Genomic DNA, 23,375 nt, shown 5'->3' with positions numbered 1-23,375 from the left:
GATGAAGGACAGGCAAATGAAAGGGGTGAGTCTTCCAAGTTGAGTTTATTTCCAAAGTTCCACTGGACACTTCTGCTTACATCTCTTCGACAAATAGTCATACTCCTTCCCCAAAGAAGGTTTTCAGGTGGACAAGTTGTTGCCCTAGAGAAAGCAGGGTTGTGCTAAAAAGAAAAAAGGGGAGAATAAATATAGGGCTGTTGTTGTAGTTTAGTGTCATCGAGTTGGTTCCAACACACAGTGACCCTGTTTAGGATTTCCAAGGAGCAGCTGGTGGATTTGAACCACTGACCTCACAGTTCAAGCTGACTTTGTGGTCCAGTGCTTTTCCTACAGTGCCACATCAGGACTGGTTAGGCAGCTAAAAGCCTGTTGTTGTAATTGTTAAGTGCTGTTGACTTGGCCCTGACTCACAGCGACCCTGTACAGGATTTCTGAGGAGCAGCTGGTGGGCTTGAACTGTTGAACCGTGTGGTTCACAGTCCAGTGTTGATCCTATAGCATCATGCCAGGAGTCCTAGATAGTACAACTATTCTCTAAGCCTTTCTTATTATTGATTATCATTCTAAAGGATTGGCCCCTCCAAGTCATGCCAGAAAGAGACCCACAAAACTCATTATGTTGACCTCTATGTTGTTAGGTATGTCGAGTTAGTTCTGACTCATAGCAATGAGTAACTGGTGGGTTTGAGCCACTGACTTGTGATTAGCAGTCCAGTGCTTATTCTACAGTACCACATCAGGACTGTATATCCCCCCAATTAAGACAGCTTTTTCTCCTCTCTCTTGTTTGACCTTCCAACCCTGAACCGGTGTGCTTTCTTTCCAGGTGCTCAATATACTCTCAAGCGATAGCCATTCCTTGTTTGAAGCTGCCTTGTTTTGTCCCTTACCAGCCACCATTCCTATCCTAATGGCTGTCTGTGCAGTGTATGCCTTTTTCATTCTGGGCTCCACAGCTCTCATCGGGATATCTGTGTATATCATATTCATTCCCATTCAGGTAATGGCAGCTTATTGCAATTGTCACTGCTTTACATTTTGCAATTTGCACACCTCTCCCCTTTGCTGAGTTGGATAGATGGCTGCATTTCCGGGGCATGGGTCTGAGGGCTCTGCACCCACTCTTTGCCGGCAAGGGTGCTGCTGTGGGCCCAGTCTGTGCTCATGGCTCTGGATTTTCTTGTTCTGGCACAACACAGTTTTTACAAATGGAATTTGAATGTCCTACAGAGGGAGGCATGCTCCTTCAGTTTATACAGCCTTCGCCCGCTCCCCAGCACTCCACTCACATACTGCAGTTTACACATTTATACCACTTGCCTGATCCCAGGGGTGTTCACCGGACCACATCAGCTGCCACAACACAAGGGAGGGATTCTCTCCAGCCAACTTCCTTAGAACTTTTATTGGCACTTACATTCTGATTCCTGGCTCTTTAGGCCAACTGCAACTCAGCAATTCTCCCTGAACACAGTGCTTGCCCCTTGATTTCAGATGTTTATGGCTAAGCTTAATTCAGCTTTCCGAAGATCAGCAATTTCAGTGACAGACAAGCGAGTGCAGACAATGAATGAGTTTCTGACCTGCATAAAGCTGATTAAAATGTACGCCTGGGAGAAATCCTTTACCAACACCATTCTAGGTAAGAGAACAGCAGTTTAAAGAACCACTTACTCTGTAGAATGTGCTCTTTAAAGGGGTTCATAAGGTTCCTGGGACCAGGCATTCCAGAGGGGCCGAAGGGGACCCTGGGCTGTAGAGCAGGCTTTTCAAAGACCAGGGAGATTTTACAATAGACGGAGGCATCTTTTCTGATGAACCCAGGAGCCGGCTAGCAACGTATGGTCTCGTCTTTGCTTGCACTTGGGAATGCTGGAATCAACTAAAACAATATGAACAGGAAAAAAGCTGTCTCAAGTGATTCCTTGACTTAGAAAATATCTGCCCACACATACACACACTCACACTCACACATATATCTCTTTTTGCTCACCTGCAGTAACCTTATCATGTTTGGATGGCCCACTGACTTGGCATTCCTTGGGTAGATACAGGAATGCTTATATAGTTTTTTTGTTTTGTTTTGTTTTTTTAAGATAATAAAACTATTTCAATCAAATCTAAATGCAGATCTAATTGCTGGGACATTTACATAATTGCTGCCATAGACTCAGGTGGTTGGCTGGTTAATGATCTGAACTGCTGTTACAATTGACTCTCTGGATCTGCAATTACACTTTTGCACCAACATGTAATTGGGACTGAAGCTGTGTATCTGCATTTTAGGGCGTGGTTTTATGAAAACTACTTCTGAGTTTGCCAAAGGAAGCACCCCAGGTTGAGACTCCTACAACCCCATGTGGCTCTCTTGAGGACCCAGAAGCACTTTCTCAGACATTCAACACGATTCAATTTGATTTACTTAATTTAATTCAATAAGTATTTAATGGGTCCCTACTATGCACTTCACAACAACAACTATGTGCAAGGTCATAGGAGTTAGACATTGATCAGGACAATAATCCTTGCTTTTAAGATTATTTGAGGCTGAGCTAATGAAAATAAAAAAAGTTACAAAGTTGGTTTATCCATTCTTCCTTGATGGGTGGTGGTAGTTATGTACAGTGGAGTTAGTTCCAATTCACAGCAATCCTGTATAGGGTTTCCCAGGCTGTAAATCTTCATGGGAGCAGAAACCCTCACCTTTCTCTCAAGGAGAGATCCTTTCCATTGATGGGAGACAGCCTAAATACCCATCAACAGAAGAGTGGATAAACAAACTTTTGTACATACACTCAATGGAATACTATTCAAAGTTGATGAATAACAGTGAATTTGTGAAGCACCTCACAATGTGCATGAACCTGGAGGACATTTTGCTACGTGAAATTAGTCAATCACAACAGGACAAATATTGTATGAGACCACTATTGTAAAAAGTAAAAAAAAAAAATTCATATTTTTGGATTGTTACCAGCATGGGAGGGAGGGAAGAGTAATTCACTAGTTACTGGGTAGACACATGATAACTTGAGTAAGGGGAAGGCAGTATCAACTCTACTAAGATATGCTCACTTGGAATAATAATTTAAAAAAAATCAATGAAAAAAAAATAGCTACAAGTTTGTTGGCTTACCTTTGGAATGTATCTGGAATCAGTCTGTTTCTCTCCATCCACCACCACTTCAAGCCAACATTCCCTCCTTCCAGGACTATGTGAGAACTTCCAGTGCTTCCCCTGCTTTCCCTTATCCCTATAATCCATTACATACCTATCTAGTAGCCACAATGACCTTTGAAAATGTCAATCAGATCATGTCATTTCCCTGATGACAAGTCTTTAGTGGCTTCAAACTTAGGACTTTTTACTGAAATCTAGATGCCTTTATGTGACCTATTAGGTCTGACATGATCTGGCCCCTGGTTGACCACTCTGACCTCCTCACATCTTGCCCACTGCACTAAGCCACTACACTCTAGCCATGCTATTCTTTCTATGGGTTGCTAGAACAACATGCCAAGTTTATTCACTCCATAGAATCTATGCACTTATTTCCATGGCTTAGAATGCTGTTCTGCTAGATGTTCACAATGGCTTTGCCTTGACTTTAGGTCTCCTCTCAAAGGTCATTGACTCAAAGGGACCTTCTTGACCATAGCCCCAAGCAGGTCCAGGCCCTCACTCACTCCACCTTGTTTGTTTCTTTCCTATCAGCCAACACAATTTTTAATTTTTTAATTGTTTCTCCTTTATTGTCTATCTCCTCCACTGGAAGAGGACTGAAATCTTGCTTACTCATATAAGGATCCCAATTTGATAGTCTTTAGGCTAGCATACAGAGTCCTGGTGTGGCACTGTGGGTTAATGCGCCAGACTGCAAAGCCATTTGAACTGCAAGGTCGGCAGTTCAAGCTCACCAGCTGCTTCTTGGAAACCTTATACAGGGTTGCTATGGGTCAGAACTGACTCGATGGCACTTAACAAGAAGGCTAACATGTGCTTTGCTTGGCTCCTACAATATTTGAAAACTTTTTCCAATTAGTTGCCAACACTTAAAAGTAGGGAGATGTCTCATAAAAATCTGGATCCCAGGCTTCTTCTGAATAATTGAAGGTGAACAACCATTGGCTGGCACTACAGAGGGACTCCTGTCTCCACAGGCATTGGCTCCTCACTTTGCCATATTCCACAACCTCCCTCTGGTCTTACCTCCTGCTGCTCCTCACTTAGATCTTGGAGACATCTGAATTTGTGACACCTGACCCACTGCAGAATAGAAAGGACTATGGAAATCATGGAATCTGACTTTGTACTGGGGGCTTGGTTTGTGCTTTGTGCACATTAAACTTCACCACAAGAATTCACGAACAGTCATTTGAAGGAGGGTTGATACATTTCTTAATGCTGATACTTGATGTGTAAGATGTTGCAATTTTGGATTGTTTTCTATTTCACAGACATAAGAAAGAGGGAAAGGAAGTTACTGGAAAAAGCTGGATTTGTCCAAAGTGGAAATTCAGCACTGGCGCCCATTGTGTCGACCATAGCCATTGTATTGACATTCACCTGCCACATCCTCTTGAGACGTAAACTCACCGCCCCCGTGGTAAGAAACATTTGCAGATCTGATCTCTTTTGCACCCTAACCACAGTCAGCCCCAGGTGGGGAGCTCCTCCCTACCAGTTCCTGATGCTGGTATCAAAGTACCCAGTCACAGTGGACCAGACTCTGGCAAATTGAACCCCAACTTTGAAAGCAAGTATGTGGGTTCACCTGGACCCCAGGACTGGCAGCAATTCTTACCTGATTTGTGGCAGGACAGGGGTTATAGTTAATGCTGGAACATGATTTTACATTTGGAAGACAAAAGTGAAACAAAGCAAGCGCTTGGTTGTTTTATTTATATAAAACCCTATATGGGGCCGCTATGAGTCAGAATTGACTTGACGTCCCCTAATAACAACAACATATGGAGAAGCAGCTGGTGGTGTAGTGACTGTTACTGAAAGGCTGATGGCTTGAACCCACCCAGCAGCTCCCTGGGAGAAAGACCTGGCAATCTTCTTCCATAAAAATTTGTTGTTGTTGTTGTTAGGTGCCATCGAGTCAGGACCAACACATAGTGACCCTACACACAACAGAATGAAACACTGTCCGGTCCTGGACCAGCCTCACAATTGTTGCTATGCTTGAGCCCATTGATGCTGCCACTTTGCCAATCCATTTCTCTGGGGGTCTTCCTCTTTTTCTCTGACCCTCCATCCTACCAAACATGACATCCTTCTCCAGTGACTGATCCCTCCTGACAATATGTCCGAAGTATGAGAGATGAAGTTTGGCCATCCTGCCCTCCAAGGAGCACTCTGGCTGCACTTCCTCCAGCACAGATCTGTTTGTTCTTTTGGCAGCCCATGGCACTTTCAATATTCTCCTCCAATACCATAACTCAAATGCATCAATTCTTCTATGGTCTTCCTTATTCACTATCCAGCTTTTGCATGCATATGAGGTTATTGAAAATACCATGGCTTGGGTCTGGTGCACCTTAGTCCTCAAGCTGACAATTTTGCTCTGCAGCATTTAAAAAAGGTCTTATGCCGCAGATTTACCTAATGCAACATGTCGTTTGATTTCTTGACTGCTGCTTCCATGAGTGTTGATGGTTGATCCACGAAGAATGAAGTCCTTGACAATTTCAATCTTTTCTCTGTTGATAAGAATGTTGTTTATTGGTTCAAGGGTGAGGATTGTTTTTTTCTTTACATTGAGATGCAATCCATACTGAAGGCTGTGGGCTTTGATCTTCATCAGTAAGTATTTTAAGCCTTCTTCACTTTCAGCAAGCAAGGTTGGATCATCTGCATATCACAGGTTGTCAGTGAGTCCTTCTCTAATCCTGATGCTATATTTTTCTTCATATAACCAACTTCTCAGATTATTTGCTCAGCATACAGGTTGAATAAGTATGGTGAAAGAATACAGCCCTGTCACACATCTTTCTTAATTTTAAACTATTCAGTGTTCCCATGTTCTGTTTGAACAACTTGGTCCATGTACAGATTCCTCATGAGCACAATTAAGTGTTCTGCAATATTCATACTTGACAATATTGTCCATAGCTTGTCATGATTCACACAATCGAAAGCCTTTGCATAGTCAATAAAGCACAGGTACACATCTTTCTGGTATTCTGTGCTTTCAGCCAAGATCCATCGGACATCAGCAATGATATCCCTCATTCCATAAATATTACAGCCTAGAAAACCCTGTAGAGACTTCCACTGCGCTCCATGGGGTTGCAATGAGGTGAATTCAACTTGACAGCACATACCAACATCATAGGAAAGATTATCTGAGAAAATTATTTTAGTGGGTTGGATTGTAGGCGTTAGGAGAGGAAGTGCGCTGGTGGGTTGGAAGCCAAAATTGCCTTGTTTGAATCCTGCTCTACTATTTACAAGCTCTGACTTACAATTGAACTCTCTGGCTTTGAATTTATTGTCTGTGAAATGGGGATAATCAGTGTGGTTGTGATGGCTGCTATTGTTGTTAAGTGCTGTTAAGTTGGATGTGATCCACAGCAACCCTGTAGAGGGTTTCCGAGGAGCAGCTGGTGAGTTTGAATGGCCGACCTTTAAGTTTTAAGTTTAAGTTTGAAGCCCAGCACATTGACTCGCAGTGCCATACCAGGACTTGATTTAATGTAAAGCCCATACAGCAGTGCCTGGCACTCAGTGCTGTTGATGTCTTTGGTATTATTATTAGCCTGATTCTTACCCAGGCAGGTAAATGCAGGTTGACAGTTTTGGTGGGAGAAGTGGGATGAGTGGGAGATGTTCTGCTTTTTTGTAAAGGAGGCCTGAGCAGTCAAAGGTAAAGAAATGTCGAGCTTGAAGAAAATTGACCCCTGGATTAAATTGAAAAAAAAAAAAAAATACAAGCACCCCAAATACCCAAGATGCTAAAGACAACATATCAAGGGCAAGCAATTGGACAATTAAAAGTCAATGGATGCAAGAAGAGAAGAGTAGGCAGATTGAGACATACTCATAGTGGAGGAATTGTACCAAAAATCAGGGATCTTAAGGAGAGAGGAAGGGTGAACTTTGAGAAGCTCAGGTGCTCCTTTGTGTGGCTGTTCATCCCATTCCTTCCTGTGTTTCTTTGTGAGGTGCTTGCGTTTTCCCAAGTTCTGCACAGGCAGTATCTCACATACAATTTGCTCTCACACGCTCTCAGGCTTGGACTGAACCATGAAAACAAGTCCAGAATGAATGGCAGCTAAGCACTGATGTCTAAATGGAATGCCACCCAATTACTGTAACTGTTTTCTATGCTCCTAAATGAGCAAGCAAACAAAAATCTCTCCAGGCAAATCCATTTGAAACCAAATTGAATACCATATATTTAATTATATTTTCAAACAACAGATTCCAAAAAAACCTTGTCCAAAAACAGATTTCCTGTGAACAAAGCTTGTATTTCTTTAGGTTCTGAATCCCTAGCATGCCCAGGGCCATAGCAGCAGGAGGGCAGTCTGAAGTTTTGGCCACATCAGATAGCTCAGGCAGCCCAGGTGCTCTGCCACGAAGGGGATTAGGGACTCAGGGGAGTTGAGTTCCCTCTGGGGATGTATTTCAGACCAGATGTACTAGGAGTAGCATCCTTATTCAAGTTCTTAACATTAAGTAACTAGAATTAGGGGAAGCCTGAAGTCCTGTCCATAGGTCCTATTCAACGGCAGGTAGGATCACTCAGATTTTGTTGAAAGCAGTTGTATTATTCATTTCTTAAATGTATGGTTAGGGAAAGGCTGCTAATTACAAGTCAGACAGATGAAATTTGAGGCATGAGATCATCCGTGGATGCAGAGAAATATGAAGAGACCTGATTTCACAGAGACTCTTAAGATACAAACTACCCACCAAACAGGGCTCAGTGAGGAAAGCCCTGTTGGGTAACAATTTAGAAATGACAGCTGAGCAAAAGCTCTCAATTCTGATCCTATTGTGTGGAGAGGCCAGGAATGGAGGGCAGGCCTAGAGAAGGAAAGCTAGAGGTGGCTCTCCAACCACCAGTATGGACCAAGGAAGACTTTCCAAGTCTTAGTGTGAGGTGTGGAGAAGGATCTTCTGGCTTCACAGAGTCAATTGCCTCTGAAACAACTAAGAGAATGAGATGATTTAGGAAACATGCATAGTATTTCTTTCTTTAAAATGATTTTTTGTTGTTTTTGAAAATATACTTAGCAGAACATGCACCAATTCAACAATTTCTATATGTATAATTCAGTGACTTTGATGACATTCTTTGAGTTTGTGTAACCATTCTCACCTTTTCTGAGTTGTTTCTCACTGTTAACATAAACTCACCACCCCCTAAGCCTTTCCAGTTGCTGTTGTTAATTTGACCCCATATGCATGGTTCTTCAAAAGAGCACAATGCTCAAAGGAGGTATTCTTTACTAATTAAGCTAAAGTGTTGTTTGGGTTAAAGAAAACTTCAGGGGATACCTTTGGTTTAAGGTTTAAAAGTTACCTCAGAGCAATAGTTTTGGGGGCTCATCAAGCCACAGTTACTCTAGAAAGTCTGGATTCCACTACAATTTGAAACTGTGTTTCATAGTTCTACCCTGTTAATTAGACTTCTTATATAGAATCTTTGATCAAAATGTTTGCTGGTCGTAGCCAGGGACCATTCAGTATTTCTGGCCTCATAATAAAGGAAGTAGTTGGTCACATGCATGGAATTGTGAATGCCTTACTAGGTTAGACCTAGTCTGGAGATGAGGTATAGAGATTTCAAAAGCATTGAGTTAGAGGCCTGCCTCAAACCCTCTCCTTTCTGGATCAACGCAAACAAGGGATATATTTCCCATCATTTTGGTATAAAATCAAAAGCAAACAGTGTTAAGAAGCTACTGATCCTATTTTGTCTCTGAGACATGAAATGAAATGATGATTCCTCTGAGAATCCCACCTGAACCACTTTTCTCATTTCAGTAAGTTAAACCCCCATGGATATAATGGCTAAGAGCCCAGGTAACACCTCATCCTAAACCTTATACTTTTCTTTTGTTCTTCAGGCATTTAGTGTGATTGCCATGTTTAATGTAATGAAGTTTTCAATTGCAATCTTGCCTTTTTCGGTCAAAGCAGTGGCTGAAGCCAATGTCTCTCTAAAGAGAATGAAGGTATAGCAAACATTGGGTGAGTAGGGAAGAGATCTCATATCTGGGTGGGGAAATTCTCAAATCTCGGGAAGCTGTGTCAGTGCAATGGAGGATTGGTTCACTAGTCATTGGTTCACTGGGCATTGATAGATGTGTATGGAGGAGGGTGTAGGTGGGATTTTACAGGGCATTTGCCTTTTTAGTAAAAATGAGATAGAGTCTCTTAGATGGAGATGATGCTCCTGACCCTTTACCTTCTCTCCAAGTGATAAAGCTTAAGTAGTTACAGGAATGGAGTTGGGTTTATACTGAATCATCCCCCTTTAATCTAGTTTCTCCTGTAATGGAGGCATGTTGGAGAGGATGATGGAGGCATTACATTTGTATACTCATTTAGTCCCTTTATTCACTCATTAGTTCATTCATACAAAATTTACTGTATGCTTTATATGTGCAAGACACTGTAGGACAAGGAAGAGACAGTATTTACTCTCAAGAACCTCCAGTCTAGTATAAGACCCTGTACCCTAATAATTGCTATACAAGGTGAGCATATAAGCAACATAAGGACAGATAAGCTGGTTTTGAAATTCAGACAAACAATGGAAAAAGCCTTTGGATATTCCCATCAAGAGAACAGCATGTTTAGACATCTGAATTGATCGCATGATCTTAGTCAACCATGCCAGAAATCTCAAAGACATCTTCAGCATCCTCCATTTCTGTATCCCTCTTCTCACTTAACCATCCACATTTAGCCCACCAAGAACGCAGTTGACTCACCTCCTGGTTGTTGTATTACTTCAATTTTAAGAGGCACCATTGTCAAGACTGGGCTAGAAGCTGTACTGTTGAATTATTACTCTTTGAATAAAAGACACACCAAAACCAAAATTCAATAAATGAAAATTAATTTGTAATTATGGTCTCAGAAATAAAGATTGCAAATATTTTTAGACCAGAGGAGCCATGGTATTTATTGAGCCCTCAAATTGCACTCTGCCATTATTGCAATCATTTTTCTTCAGTGTTTCACCATCTCTCATCTGAATGATCACAGTGGCTTTTGAATCCAACCTCTTCTGCCCCTCACCCCAAGTGTTTTCATCCTCAAATTCATATCCTATAGCCCCAGAGAGCTGTTAAACTATTGGCTTGACCATCAGAACTCTCCTGGTGAAATCTTAAATGGTTTCTTGCCTTCTCCAGGATTGAGCCTCAGCTGGTCCTCAGTGATGTCTCCATCTATATCCTTCCTATCTTGAACTCCATGCCTCAGTCATTCTGAACTGCTTGTTTCAGGCTGCTGCCCCCAACAAACCATGCTGTTGCACTCTTCTTTGTTTTTGTTCATGCTTTCTTCCTCTGTTTTCCTTTTTCATTTTTGTTTGGATAGAAACTGCTCACCTCTCAAGACTCAGATCCATCTTGGATCTCAGGATGGGGAGCCATGTGTCCCATCTCTGGTAGTTTACAAGGCTTTGTTCTGGTCATCACATTTCACTGAAATAATCTGTGCATCTTTCTGCCTCCCATAGACTAATCTTTTCAAAGACAGGAACCATACCTTATTTATATTTGCATTTCTACTGTTTATCCCACTGTCTGGCATATAGTAGGCATTTGGTAATTTTTTTGTTGAATCGAGTTAAGTACGAACCTCAGAGAAGAACACAGCAAAGATTGTACAAATTGGTTTCATATGCATTAGTGCCAAGGAACTCACCACCGGAAGGCCAGCAAAGGCCAACTATCTTGTGTACAAGGGTGAAATGTAGTTGAGATCAGCATTCTCCAATGTGGAGCACCCACATAGGCCTTGTGGCTAAAGAGGCATATATCCTACATAGCATGACTTAGTATATTACTTGCTGCTGCTTCTCCTGGCAGAATACCTTTAGTATCTCTTTCCTGAATGTCATATGTACAATTGCAAAGATTGTAATTATGGGTAATTAAAAGATATATTGGGATGATTCTTACAGATGGATGATGTCTGCATAGTTAATTTTGTTTTTTTAATCTTAGAAAATTCTCATAAATAAAAGTCCCCGATCTTACATCACCCAACCAGAAGACCCAGATACTGTCTTGCTTTTAGCAAATGCCACCTTGACATGGGAACAAGAAACCAGCAGGAAAAGTGACATAAAGAAAATGCAGAACCAGAAAAGCCATTCTGTCAAGAAGCATAGGCCAGAGGTGTACAGTGATTTAAGTTCACCAGCCCAAGGAGTCACTGGCCCAGAAGAGCAAAGTGGCAGCCACAAATGGGTTCTGCACAATATAAGCTTTGCAGTGAGAAAGGTGGGTGTGTCCTCTCCCATCATCTCATACAGCTATGGCCTTCTCAAGGCTTAATATAATGGAGTTGGAGTTGGTGCTTGGATATATCTAACCAGACTATGTTCCCATCCCCCTCAAATTACAAAACTATGGATGCGAATCTTGGAAGTATCTTCTTCCCAGCTGAAGGAAGATGATAACTATATTAATACTGATATTCAGTGCCTCCCTTGGAGCCTGTTGATAACTGAATGGATAGTCTCTGATAGGTAGGTAGACTCAAACCGCCTAACCTCCATAAATCTTTTCATATTTATTCTGAATTTTATATTGGAGTGATATGATAAATACTAGTTGGCATTGAGTCCGTTCCAGCTCATGATAACCTCATGTATATTAGAGGTGAACTGTGTTCCATGGAGTTTATTTTATTTTATTGTGGTGAAAATATAACAAAACATAGACCATATCAACAATTTCTGCAAGTACAATTGAGTAACATTGCTTGCATTCTTCAAGTGACACAATTAAACTTCCCCTTTCTTCCTTCAACCCTGATAACCGCTAATTATCTTTGGTTCCTATATATTTGCTTATTTCATATAAGTGAGATCATGTAATATTTATTTTTTAGTAGCTGACTTATTTCACTCAGCATGACATTTTCAAGGTTCATTCATGTTGTGGCATGCATCAGGATTAAATTTCTCTTTATGACTAAGTAATATTCCATTGTGTCTATATACTACATTTTGTTTATCCATTCATCTGTTGATGGACATTTTGGTTGTTTCTGTTTTTTGACTACAATTGTGAAAAGTACTGTAATGAGCATTGATGTACAAGTATCTGTTTGCATTTCTGCTTTTACTTCTGGTTATATCGCTAGGATTACGATTGCTGAGTTGTGGTAGTCCATGTTCAATTTACTGAGAAACTGTCAAATTGTTTTCCACTGTGGGGCTGTACATCAATGGATGAGGGTGCCAGTTTGTCCTTAACCTCACTATTAAAAAAAAATATTATCATTGGCATTCTAATAGAAATGAGGTAATATCTTGTAGCTTTGATTTGTTCTGGTGGCACAGAGGTTAAGGGCTCAGTTTCAGTTTGAACCAAACAGTGGCTCTCCAGGAGGAAAAAACCTGACAATCTGGAGTTCTGGTATGGTGCTGTAGGATAAGCACTGGGCTGCTAACCACAAGGTTGGTGGTTCAAACCCACCAGCCACTCCTTGGAAATCCTGTTAAAGGTGTATATAAGTCAGAACAGACTTGATGGCACTTAACAACAACAATCACAACAGTCTGTTTCTGCAAAGGTTTGTTACATCTTAGGAAACTGTATGGGGACAGTTATACTCTGTCATATAGGAATTGACTCAGTGGCACACAACAACAAATGGCTAATGACATTGAACATCTTTTTATATACTTGTTGGCCATTTGAATACCCTCTTTGGTGAAATGTCTGTTCTACTCCTCTTCCCCTTTTTTGATTGGGTTGTTTGTCTTTTTTGTTTTTAAGTTGTAGATGTTATATTGGGTATTTGACTTGTATGGATCCTGATAAATTTCTACTGACTATAGGTTGTCCTTCACTTTGGTGACTCCATAGGATTTTCAGTGACTGTTTTGTTCAGAAATAGATACCCAAGATTTCTTCTGAGGAACCTCGGGGTGGATTCAAACCCCAAATTGTTTGGTTAACAGCCAAGTACATTAACCATTATTGACACTCAGGGACTCCATTGTTGTTATTGTTGTTAAGTGCCGTCGAGTTGATTCTGACTCATAGTGACCCGATATAGGGTTCTCAAAGAACTGCTGTTGGGTTTGAACTGCCAACCTCGTGGTTAGCTGTCCAGGCTTATCCTATGCCATCACAGCAGGATTTTCCTAATAAGTATTAATTGTTGTTGTTTAGGTGCCGTTGAGTTGGTTTGGACTCATAGCAATCTTATGTACAACAGAACAAAACACTACCTATTTATTCCCAGGCCATCTTCACAATCCTTCCTAAGTTCAAGTCCATTGGTGTAGCCACTGTGCCAGTCCATCTCGTTAAGTAAGGGTTTTCCTCTTTTTCACTGACACCAAACATGATGTTCTTCTCCAGGACTCATCTCCTCTGAAAACATGTCCAAAGTATGTGAGATGATCCTTGCTTCTAAGGAGCATCATGGCTATATTTCTTCCTAGACAGTTTTCTTCATTCTTCTGACATTCCATGATATATCCCATGTTCTTTTTTAAAAACATTAACTCAAATGTATCAGTTCTTCTTTGATCTTCCTTATTTATTGTTCATCTTTCACATGCGTATGATTGAAAATGCTAGGAATTGGGTCAGGCATACTTTGATTCTCAAAGTGAAAATTATGAGCCCTTATTATTTATCAGGAGTCTTGGTGTGGCACGTAGGATAAGCACTTGGCCTCAAGGTTGGTTTGAACCGCAAGGTTGGTGGTTCAAACTCACTAGCTGCTCCTTGGAAATCCTATACAGGGTCACAATGAGTCAGAACCAACTCAATGGCACACAATAACTACAACAACAAAACAATTATTTATGAGGTTCATAATACTACTTTTGCTACTTCAACAGCCCTATGAGGTAGATACAATAATGATCCCCACATTATTAGCTGAAGCTCGCATAGTTAATAAATGGCAATGGAGGAATGCCTGGCTCCAGAATCTGCCTGTAAGCACAGCATACTTCTGCTCTTATAAAAAGGAAAATGATATCAACAAGCAACACAGCAGGGAAGATGGCAGAATCTGTTGGCTACTTTCTTCCTGCAGTATTAGTGGGTGAAGTCTTTAGACAAAACTTATCAACTTGGGAGATGCTGACCATCTCCTGCATGGGTTTTTTCTTTGCACTCCCAGGGTAGCAGGGTTGATTTGGCTGCCAAAGACTCAGCATTAATTGTACACCTAGTATTTTCATCAGCTGTCTTGTTGACTCACCCTTTCCCCATGTGAGTGCTATAGGAAGCGAGCTGCTTCCTTATTATGCCGTGTTAATAGTCAGCATGAGAGCAGTACCTCATGGAGCTTGCTAGGCCGTCTGCCACACAGTCATCAGAAATAAGCTTCAGTTGGCCGTGTGCAATTGTGCTTAGTTCTCAGTTACATCCTGCAAGAGCAGCCCTCTGGCCTCTCATCACTCTCCCCTGTGCATTTGAGGAGTACCAACCCTGCTTTTAGAATTCCTTCAGAGAGGCCTTGTGAACTGCTCTTACATTTTAAAGACTTGCAATGTGGTTGTGAGAATAAAAATGGTAACATGTAAGAATACGAAGCCCATTGTTGTTGTTGTTAAGTGCCATCGAGTCGGTTCTGACCAATAACAACTCAGTATAGTCTTTCCGAGGAGCTGCTGATGAACTTGAACTGCTGAACTTGCAGTTCGAACAGCTTTGCTGGCTGGTACATTAACCCACAGTGCCACACCAGAACTTCCCACAGTTAGTCTCAATTGATATTAGCTGTTATTATTGTCTTTTGCTTTCAAGCATATCCAGCTTTAGTAGTGTTCTTGTTGCCAAGTGCCATCGAGTCAGTTCTGACTCATAGTGACACTGTGTAGGGTTTCCGAGGAGCAGCTGTGACTTTGAACTGCCGACCTTGTGATTCAAACTGACCTTGGGGTTCAGTGCCTTATCTTATAGTGCTACACATTCTAAATTCAAGGCATTTAAGTTTTGATTTTATTAGATTATATATCTGTCTCATTCACAGTTATGCACTGAGTCCAGAGCACTGCACAGAGTCAGTTCCAAATAATGTTTGTTGAATGAACAAATGAATACATAGAAACCCATAGGGTGCGGATTTCATGGATTGTTTTTCTGTGTGTGTTTGTTTGTTTTTTACTGATGACAAGGATAAATCTAGAAGGCTCAGACCTGATTCCAGGTAGTAGAGAGACTTTAAAGAAGAACCAAGTTCCTAGGAAGGCAGAATTCATACTTGTGATCTCTTTGTCCAAATGTTTCCATAATGCCTACTTCCTGGAAGTTCTTTGAATGGAACAAAAATGGATCAACTTCACTTATATGCAGCTACAGTGGCACTGTAGATGACATAAGGCAGGGGCTGTATGTGTCTCAGTCACTATTTTATCCCCAGTACCTAGCATAGTATCAGACATTTAGAAAATGATGACCAGCAGCAATACTCATGTGTTGGGGTGACATCAGATGATGATGGGGGCTTCTGGTCTAGCTTGGTGTGGGAAAGGCTATATTTGGTCACATGTTTGGAAGCAGATCTGAATGAGAATATTCTGAGAGGTTGCAGTATCTGCTTGGCATACCAGTGGGCACACTTCTATCTCCCTCAGGGTCTACCCATGGACTATTTGTCTGTTTGCAGTGGTTCCCCGCAGGTAGCTACATTGCTCACTCCACCCACCAGGCCTTCTTCAGCTGTCACATGTAGCAGGTGCAGTCAGTGATCTGCCATGTGCCTTGGACCTTTCAGTGTGTTCTGGCACCTTCAACTACAGATTTGCCTTTGTGCCTGTGGGTCTTCCTATCACCTGAAAAGTGCCAGGAGGATGCAGCCTAGAGAACAGCCCTCAGACAACAATTCTGGGGGGTATTTATATCCCCACTCCTTTAGCCATCATGTGAGATAAAACTGCACTCAGTTTCCCAGAGTTTGTTTCCTTGCAGCCCTGAGCTCCATTTGTCCCCACGAGAGCTGATCACTTCCCCTCTTACCTACTCCAGTCTTCTCTTCCTTCCAAGCGTGGCACCATGGGTTCATGTGCTGCACTCTGAAGTACATTTGAACTGCACCGTTGGCAATTCAAGTTCATCAGTCACCCCTCGGAAACCCTATACACGGTCCCTATGGGTCAGAACTGACTCAATGGCACTTAACAACAACTCAAGTCCTTGTTTAAGGGTTGAGTTGTCATACAGGGTCACTATGGGTCAGAACTGACTCGGCAGCACTCAACAGCACTCAGCAGCAACAACAATGCTAGCCCTTGTTTAAGGGTCTGCTTTTGGAAACATGCAAGCTAGCTCTCCAGCAGGCTTCCTCTCTCCCTTCTCCCTCTTCTTTGCTTTAGTTTTCCCCCCTGGCCCGTATCTGACATATGCCATATTTTACTTAATCTTTCTTACTCTCTGTTTTCCCCATCTTAAATGTAAGCTGTGTGAGGGCAGACCAAGACTTTATCTGTTGTACTCATCTCTGCATATGGGTGCCCAGTACAGTGCCTGGCACGTAGCAGTTAATTGAATTAATAAATTTACAACTGTGGAGTAATTCACGAACATAACATGTTGGAACAGCTTAACTGCTCTGTAATTTTAGATTGCATTATGGTGGAGGAATACATAAAGAATGGCTTCTGGGAAACAGTATACTTCAAAGATTGCCCTTGTCCCCTTGGGTTGTTCAGCCTTTTACATTCAGTTAGATTTGCTTTCCTGGAATCTGGACACTGGACAATCCCCAAGTTCAAGGGCTGTATCTCCCAGTCCAGCACAAAGTCTGCTTCACATCAGTGGTTGTGCATGAATCTAGAAGCCCTTGGGTGCTCTGCTATGCTGTACAAGGGAATGAAAGCAGTTAATTTAGACTAACATTCCGGCATCCTCCCAGGCTGTGTGTGCCAGGGCTGGGGATATGAGACTGCACTGCCACCTCATAGAGCTGCAGTAACCCCTCAGTCCCCACTTGGCCTGACCAGGGGAGTTTGGAGTTAAAACCTTTGGCCAAAGCTTCTCTAAATACTGGGAGAATGATTGTGTCTTATCTTTGTTTCTCTGGTAGGGGAAGGTCTTGGGAATATGTGGAAATGTTGGAAGCGGAAAAAGCTCTCTCATTGCAGCTCTCCTAGGACAGGTAAGCTGTGGGGAAAAACTGAAACCAAAAAGCAAGCCAGCCAAACCAGTTGTCAAGTTGGTTCGGACTCATGTGTGTCAGAAAAGCATGCTCTGTAGGAGTTTCAGTGGCTAATAATGCTAAGAATTTTACCATTAGTTTTTTCTTTCATGACACATCTGGGAGGACTTGAACCCATAACCTTTTGATTAGCAACCAATTGCTTAACTGTTTGTACCATCAAGAGGCCTGAGTGCCTTGAAAACGGAACATTAGCATGGCAATGAAATGGTTCCCTCCCTGCATGTTTGGATGGATTTGGCTGTACCAGACACTGTGCACATGGTTAATGATGATTCCCAGGAAGCTAATATGCTTGGCAGCTCTGCACCCCTCAGCCAGATGGGGACTGAGCTTTTTATACTCATGAGTTTGCCTCCCCAGGATGCCTCCACCTTGCCTAGAGCTCCTTCTTGGTCAAAGAGTCATTAAATCCAAAGTTTCTCCCATAACATGTCCTGATTTTAAAAGTCTAGCAAGGCAGCTTGGTGAGAAAAACCCAGGAGACTAGAACTTACGATAAGTTTAGATGACCATGTGCCTCATTCATCTACACATTCCCAATACTGTCCCAATACCAAGCCTGCCTCGATGAGGAGTAGCCAAATGAAGGCATGAACAAAAACAACTGTGTGTCCCAACTTCTCTGCCAACCTTGCAGTAGGAAGATGGCAGAACCTTGGCTTCTGGTCCCTTCATATACTTGCTATGTGATGCTGGGGAAATGGTCAAAGCCTCTAAGCTCCATTCCAAATGAATGAGAAAATTTCTGGGAAAATGATTAAGCCCTCTTTCTCCCCACTCTGCTGTTCCTAAAGAGAAGGCTAGGCAGCTGGGATTGCCTTTGCTTGTGGTAGAGAGAGGTTGGGGTGCCTCTGTAGACATGAGAGACACCAGTTTCTTGAGAGCCCCACTAGATTACGTGGTATCGGATGTGACTCATGAGCTTCAATATGGGTGACTTATCTTGACCTCAGTTGACTTCCACTTGAAGGTAGATGTGGGAGCGGAATCAGACGAGCTTTGAGGGATTGAGTGTGTGTGTATCTATGATAAACTTAGAGGAGGCAGGCATGCTAGGGCAACCCAGCCCAATTCTCCACCTAATAAGAGAAATCTCTTGACAGCATCTTATATAAGACATTGTCCAATTCTAGCTCTAGGTTTCACTAGCAATAGGGACCTCATTATTTTACAGCCAGTTTCTTTGTTGGAGAATTTTGGTTTACATTAGAGTAAAACTTACCTTCCTTTACCTTTAACTCTTTGGTCAACTCCCTTGGAATATCTCAAGGAAAATAAAATCCTGATTACACCCCTGTCCCTTGGATGGCTTCTGGGGTGAAATGACACCATATCCCTAGACTGCCTTTCTTCCCTGCTTCTGGACACGAGCAGCAGCCGTGAGAGTGTGGCCAGCCTCTCATGACTGCTCTCATGATAGCTTTGAACATTGCATCACTACTAACTCTCGCATATCTATCTCCTGTCTACCATGTATGTACTCAGAGTGGCAAACTGGAGTCCAGCCATGGCCATGTGTGGGCAATAAATATATAGGGTTTGTAATTGCAACATTCTTCACATGTGTTCCCTCAAAATCACAAGCAAATCCACTGCCCTTGAGTTGATTCTAACTCAAAGCAACCCTACAGGAGAGAGTAGAACTGCTCTATAGTGTTTCAGAGACTAAATCTTTGAGGGAGCAGACGTCCTCATCTGTCTCCCAATGCCCAACCTACAGTACCACCAGCAGGACTCCGTCACATGTACAGTTCAGTGATATTAAATACGCTGATCACATTGTTCAACTTTCACCACTCCTGCATTTTCCCATCACCCTTAACTCAAGTTCAGCACACCCAATGCATTGAGCCTTCCTTTCTTTCTCCTTCCCACTTGTCCCTGGTAGCGACTACTAGACTGTGCTTTCTGGACACTTGCCTGTTCTAGATGTTTCATGTATATGGTGTCACACAGTATTTATCCTTATGTCACTGACTTACTTCACTCAGCATGTTTTTAAGATTCATCCATGTTGTAGCATGTATCAGGACTTCATCCCCTCACTCCCCCGTATTCTTTTTTCTTTTCAAGTTTTTATTGTGAACTGAATGATAGTTTACATGGCAGAACATTGGCTTTACACCATCATTTCATTGCAATGATTACAATCTCCTCCGTGTATCATGATTCAACAGTATTTGCATCCATTCCCTGTTTTTGTTGTTGTTTTTTTTTGGGGGGGGGCAGGGGGATATACACTGAAACACTCAGGAATATATAATAATTAAAACAACCAAAGAGCACATTCTGCAAGCCTGCCTCCTGGTTGCCAGCACTCAGTCCCTCTCTTTCCATGAGTCCAGAGTCCTCAGCTGCTCCCTCTCTCCATATCCTCGTTTCTGCCTCCATCTCTGGTATTGCTGCTTCTCTGGATAGGGTCCCACACTCTGTGCTTTTCTCTCTTGGTGGTTTTAGGGTCCTTTGTTTCTATACTGTAAGATTACTCCCCCGTTTTTGTTACAAAACTTCTACCTTTACAGTTGTGACAGTCACAATTAGTCATGATAACAAGTCCTCACTATTGAATCATAAGAATCTTATCCCCATCTTGTTTCACCAGACATGTCTAGACGATGAAAACTATTCAGTGGGGACTCTACTTTCCCCCATACACTCTTAAACTAAACTCCTTCTTGAAAACTTGTAAGCCAGTCACTTCGTGCCTTTAAGTAGCCAGTGCCTAAGTTGCCCATCCCTGTCTACCCTGTATACAGTGGGGGATTTCATTTATTTTTATGGCTGAGAAAAACATTAAGTCCTCCATTGTATGTCTCTGTACTACATTTCACTGATTCATTCATCCGTGGATGAACATTTAGACTATTTCAGTCTCTTGGTTATTGTGAATAGTGCTGCAGTGAGCAGGGTTATACAAGTATCTGCATTCCTGTTTTTGTCCTTTGGAGTATATACCAAAGAGTGGAATTGCTGTAGGATAATGCACTGGACCACCAGGTTGATTTGAACTGCAAGCTCCTTGGAAACTCTATGCAGGGTCTCTATGAGTCAGAACCAACTTGATGGCACTTAGTAACAACAACATAGTTCACAAACCCACACCTATTGTCACCGAATTTATTTGGACTTATGGTAAACCCAGGTATGACCGAATAGAACTACCACATAGGGTTTTTCTTGGCTTCAGTCTTTAAGGAAGCAGACCACCAAGAGTTTCTTCCATGTGCTACTGGGTAGGTTTTAACTGCCAACCTTTTGGCTAGTAGTTGAACGCAAACCAATTGGGTCATCTAGGACTCTTCATATTGGTCATGCATACTTTTTAAATTAGACTGATCACTGTTTTAAAAGTAAAACAATCCACAGGAAAGTAGATTTTCACCTCCCCTTGAAAAATGGAAAACTCTGGTCACACTGGCCTGCTTTCTTGCATGGCACCAGCTGTACAGTGGCATTGAGGCTGCTGCCAAGTGACGGGGCACCCATGGACCTCCATCCTCTGTCCCCCATGTCTGACTGAGAAAGGCTATGTGGGGCTCAGGTCCAACCACTGCCCTCGGAGGAGGGGAGCCTTGGAATTGGCCCACCCAGAGGGATGGCTCCTTCTAGTTGGTACAGATATGCTAAGTGTGCCAGCAGCAAGCAGCCCTGTGACTTGTGTTCTGGTTTGCAAATAACTCAGTATTCTGTTTCTAGAAGCTATGGTCCCTGCCCTCATTTGTGTTCCCTGACTGGACCCTTGCAGATGTTTGACTTTGAGATCCTAGATTTGCACACTTGAGCATGTTGTGACAGCTTGTCAACCCTCCTATTGTTGTTGTTGTTGTTGTTAAGTGCCGTTGAGTCGGCTCCGACCCACAGTGACCCTGTGTATGTTTCCGAGGAGTAACTGGTGAGGTTGAACTGCTGACCTTGCAGTTCAAATGGCTTTGCAGTCTGGTGCATTAGCCCACAGCGCCCTCCTACAGCTTCACAATTAGTGGGAGGTAAGGGTACAGTCTCTGAGATTGGCTTCTAGAAGCTCTCTGGTGTTGTTGCTTCAGATGCATTTGCAGGAAGGAGTTGTGGCAGTCAATGGAACTTTGGCCTATGTGTCCCAGCAAGCATGGATCTTCCATGGGAATGTGCGAGAAAACATATTATTCGGAGAAAAGTATGATCATCGAAGGTAATAATAACTTTGAAAGCATGAACACTTGAGTATTTGGTATACTGCGCTACAGAGGCTGCATTGGCGATGACACCTAATGGGTTTCTCTGATGAGTTCTGATTAAGCATTCATCAGACCCAAATGGGTGTGGGTTTTTCTCTTTCTACCCCTGGAGTCCCTGAGAAGCTGATCGAGTTGACACTTAATTCCCAATGAAGAGTAGCACATGTTCTGAGGTTCTCTGTAACAGAGCATATGTTGTCTGATGGAGAAAAAAAATGAACTTGACACTTTTGCTTTACACTCAGTAACCAAAACTTTGCTTAGAATCATGAAAAGTGAAATCAGAGCTATAAGGTATATTGCCCTTGTTGTTGTTAAGTACCATCGAGTTGGTTCTGACTCATAGCGACCCTGTATAGGGTTTTCAAGGAGCGGCTAGTGAGCTTGAACTATCGACCTTGAGGTTTAAACTGACCTTGCAGTCCAGTGCATTAACCTGCAGCACCACAGTGGCACCAAAATTATCTAATGAAATAAAATCAAAGTTCAAGTCATAATTATTTGATGCATTTTGGTCCATTGTCTTTAATTTCTAGAAAATAATACTCAGGATACATTTCTGGGGTTCTTTGCCAAGTTTGGTGTGATCCCACATGCATTCTCTCATTTGAGTCTCATAATCACCTGTTTAGGGGTGATCCTGTCATCATATCCCTATTGTGCAGATGAGAAGGGTGAGACCCAGAGAGGTGAGTTAACCCACTAAAGATCAAAGCTATTACAGGATGGAGTTGAAGCTTGCGCTCCAGATCAGCATCACCTGCTTTTTCTGGAGCTTCCTGATAGCTGAACCACCCTGAAACCTCTCCAAGCACCACAATGCTGAAGTCAAGAGAAATGCAGTTGTTCTGAAGAATCTGGCTCTTAACTTTCACAACTTACTGTTTGAATTCACAAACGCTGCCCTTGCTGGCAGGTGCTGGCCACCATGTGAACTCTCAGCAGACCTTGACACCCTGCCATCAGAAGGCTCAGGTGTGGCAGGAGGGTTGATGGATGCAGGAGTTCTTGGCACTAGCCAGACTGCTCTCCGCAGTGTTTTCTGCCCTGTGCCACCTTGTGCCTTTGCTTGTGCCACCCAAAGAATGAACAAATCTGTCATGAAGGAAGTGCCATCCAATCGTTCCATAGAAGCAATGGTGGCGAGACTTGGTCTTGTTTGCTTTGGATGTGCCATCAGGAAAGACCAGTCACTGGAGAAAGGCATCATGCTTGGTAAAAAGAGAGAAACCCTTCCTTAGTGAGGTGGATAGAGACAGTGCCTGCAACAATGGGCTAAAACATAGCAATAATCATGAGGATGGCGCAGGATCAGGCAACGTTTTGTTCGGTTATACATAAGGTTGTTAATGAGTTGGAGTCAACTCCTTGGCATCTAACAAGCATAACAATCGCCCACCCCCACCTGGAATATCTTCTCTTTCCAGAACAGACTGAAAGGGAAGGGCCAGATATTTTATGAATCAATTAGGATGCAGGAGAGTGAATTTTCACCATGTTCCTGCATCATGCAGAGAACTCTGGGGAACACAGAGATGGCTCAGATGTATCTTCACCCTCAAAGCATTATAAGTTTATGTATCAAGGGATATAAGTTTCACAAAATTGATGGTTCACCAAAGAGGAATGGGCCAAGGGACAGGAGCCTGTGTTGGGACTGTTCAGAGGCAGCAGAGATGACCAGAGGGTGGGAGTGAGGGAGTCAGGAAAGAACATGTCCCTGTAGGGGGCAGCATTTTAATTCAGCTTTGAAGGATCTCTAC

General features: G+C 42.5%; 1 protein-coding gene across 1 annotated transcript in view; it reads left to right on the top strand.

Moving 5' to 3' along the window:
- ABCC12 (ATP-binding cassette, sub-family C (CFTR/MRP), member 12) overlaps positions 1–23,375 on the top strand; it is a 96,014-nt gene that overhangs the window by 15,645 nt on the left and 56,994 nt on the right. Inside the window, exons 5-11 of the mRNA XM_006872577.1 lie at positions 830–1,003; positions 1,498–1,645; positions 4,462–4,610; positions 9,091–9,198; positions 11,206–11,484; positions 17,264–17,335; positions 21,442–21,566. Coding sequence (XP_006872639.1) covers positions 830–1,003; positions 1,498–1,645; positions 4,462–4,610; positions 9,091–9,198; positions 11,206–11,484; positions 17,264–17,335; positions 21,442–21,566 — 1,055 coding nt within the window. The remainder of the gene's footprint in view (positions 1–829; positions 1,004–1,497; positions 1,646–4,461; positions 4,611–9,090; positions 9,199–11,205; positions 11,485–17,263; positions 17,336–21,441; positions 21,567–23,375) is intronic.

This window comes from Chrysochloris asiatica, unplaced genomic scaffold, assembly GCF_000296735.1.
Source record: "Chrysochloris asiatica unplaced genomic scaffold, ChrAsi1.0 scaffold00204, whole genome shotgun sequence".
NCBI classification, from domain to species: domain Eukaryota; kingdom Metazoa; phylum Chordata; class Mammalia; order Afrosoricida; family Chrysochloridae; genus Chrysochloris; species Chrysochloris asiatica.
Note: the sequence above shows the minus strand (reverse complement) of the source record. Positions and strands in the feature narration are given on the sequence as shown.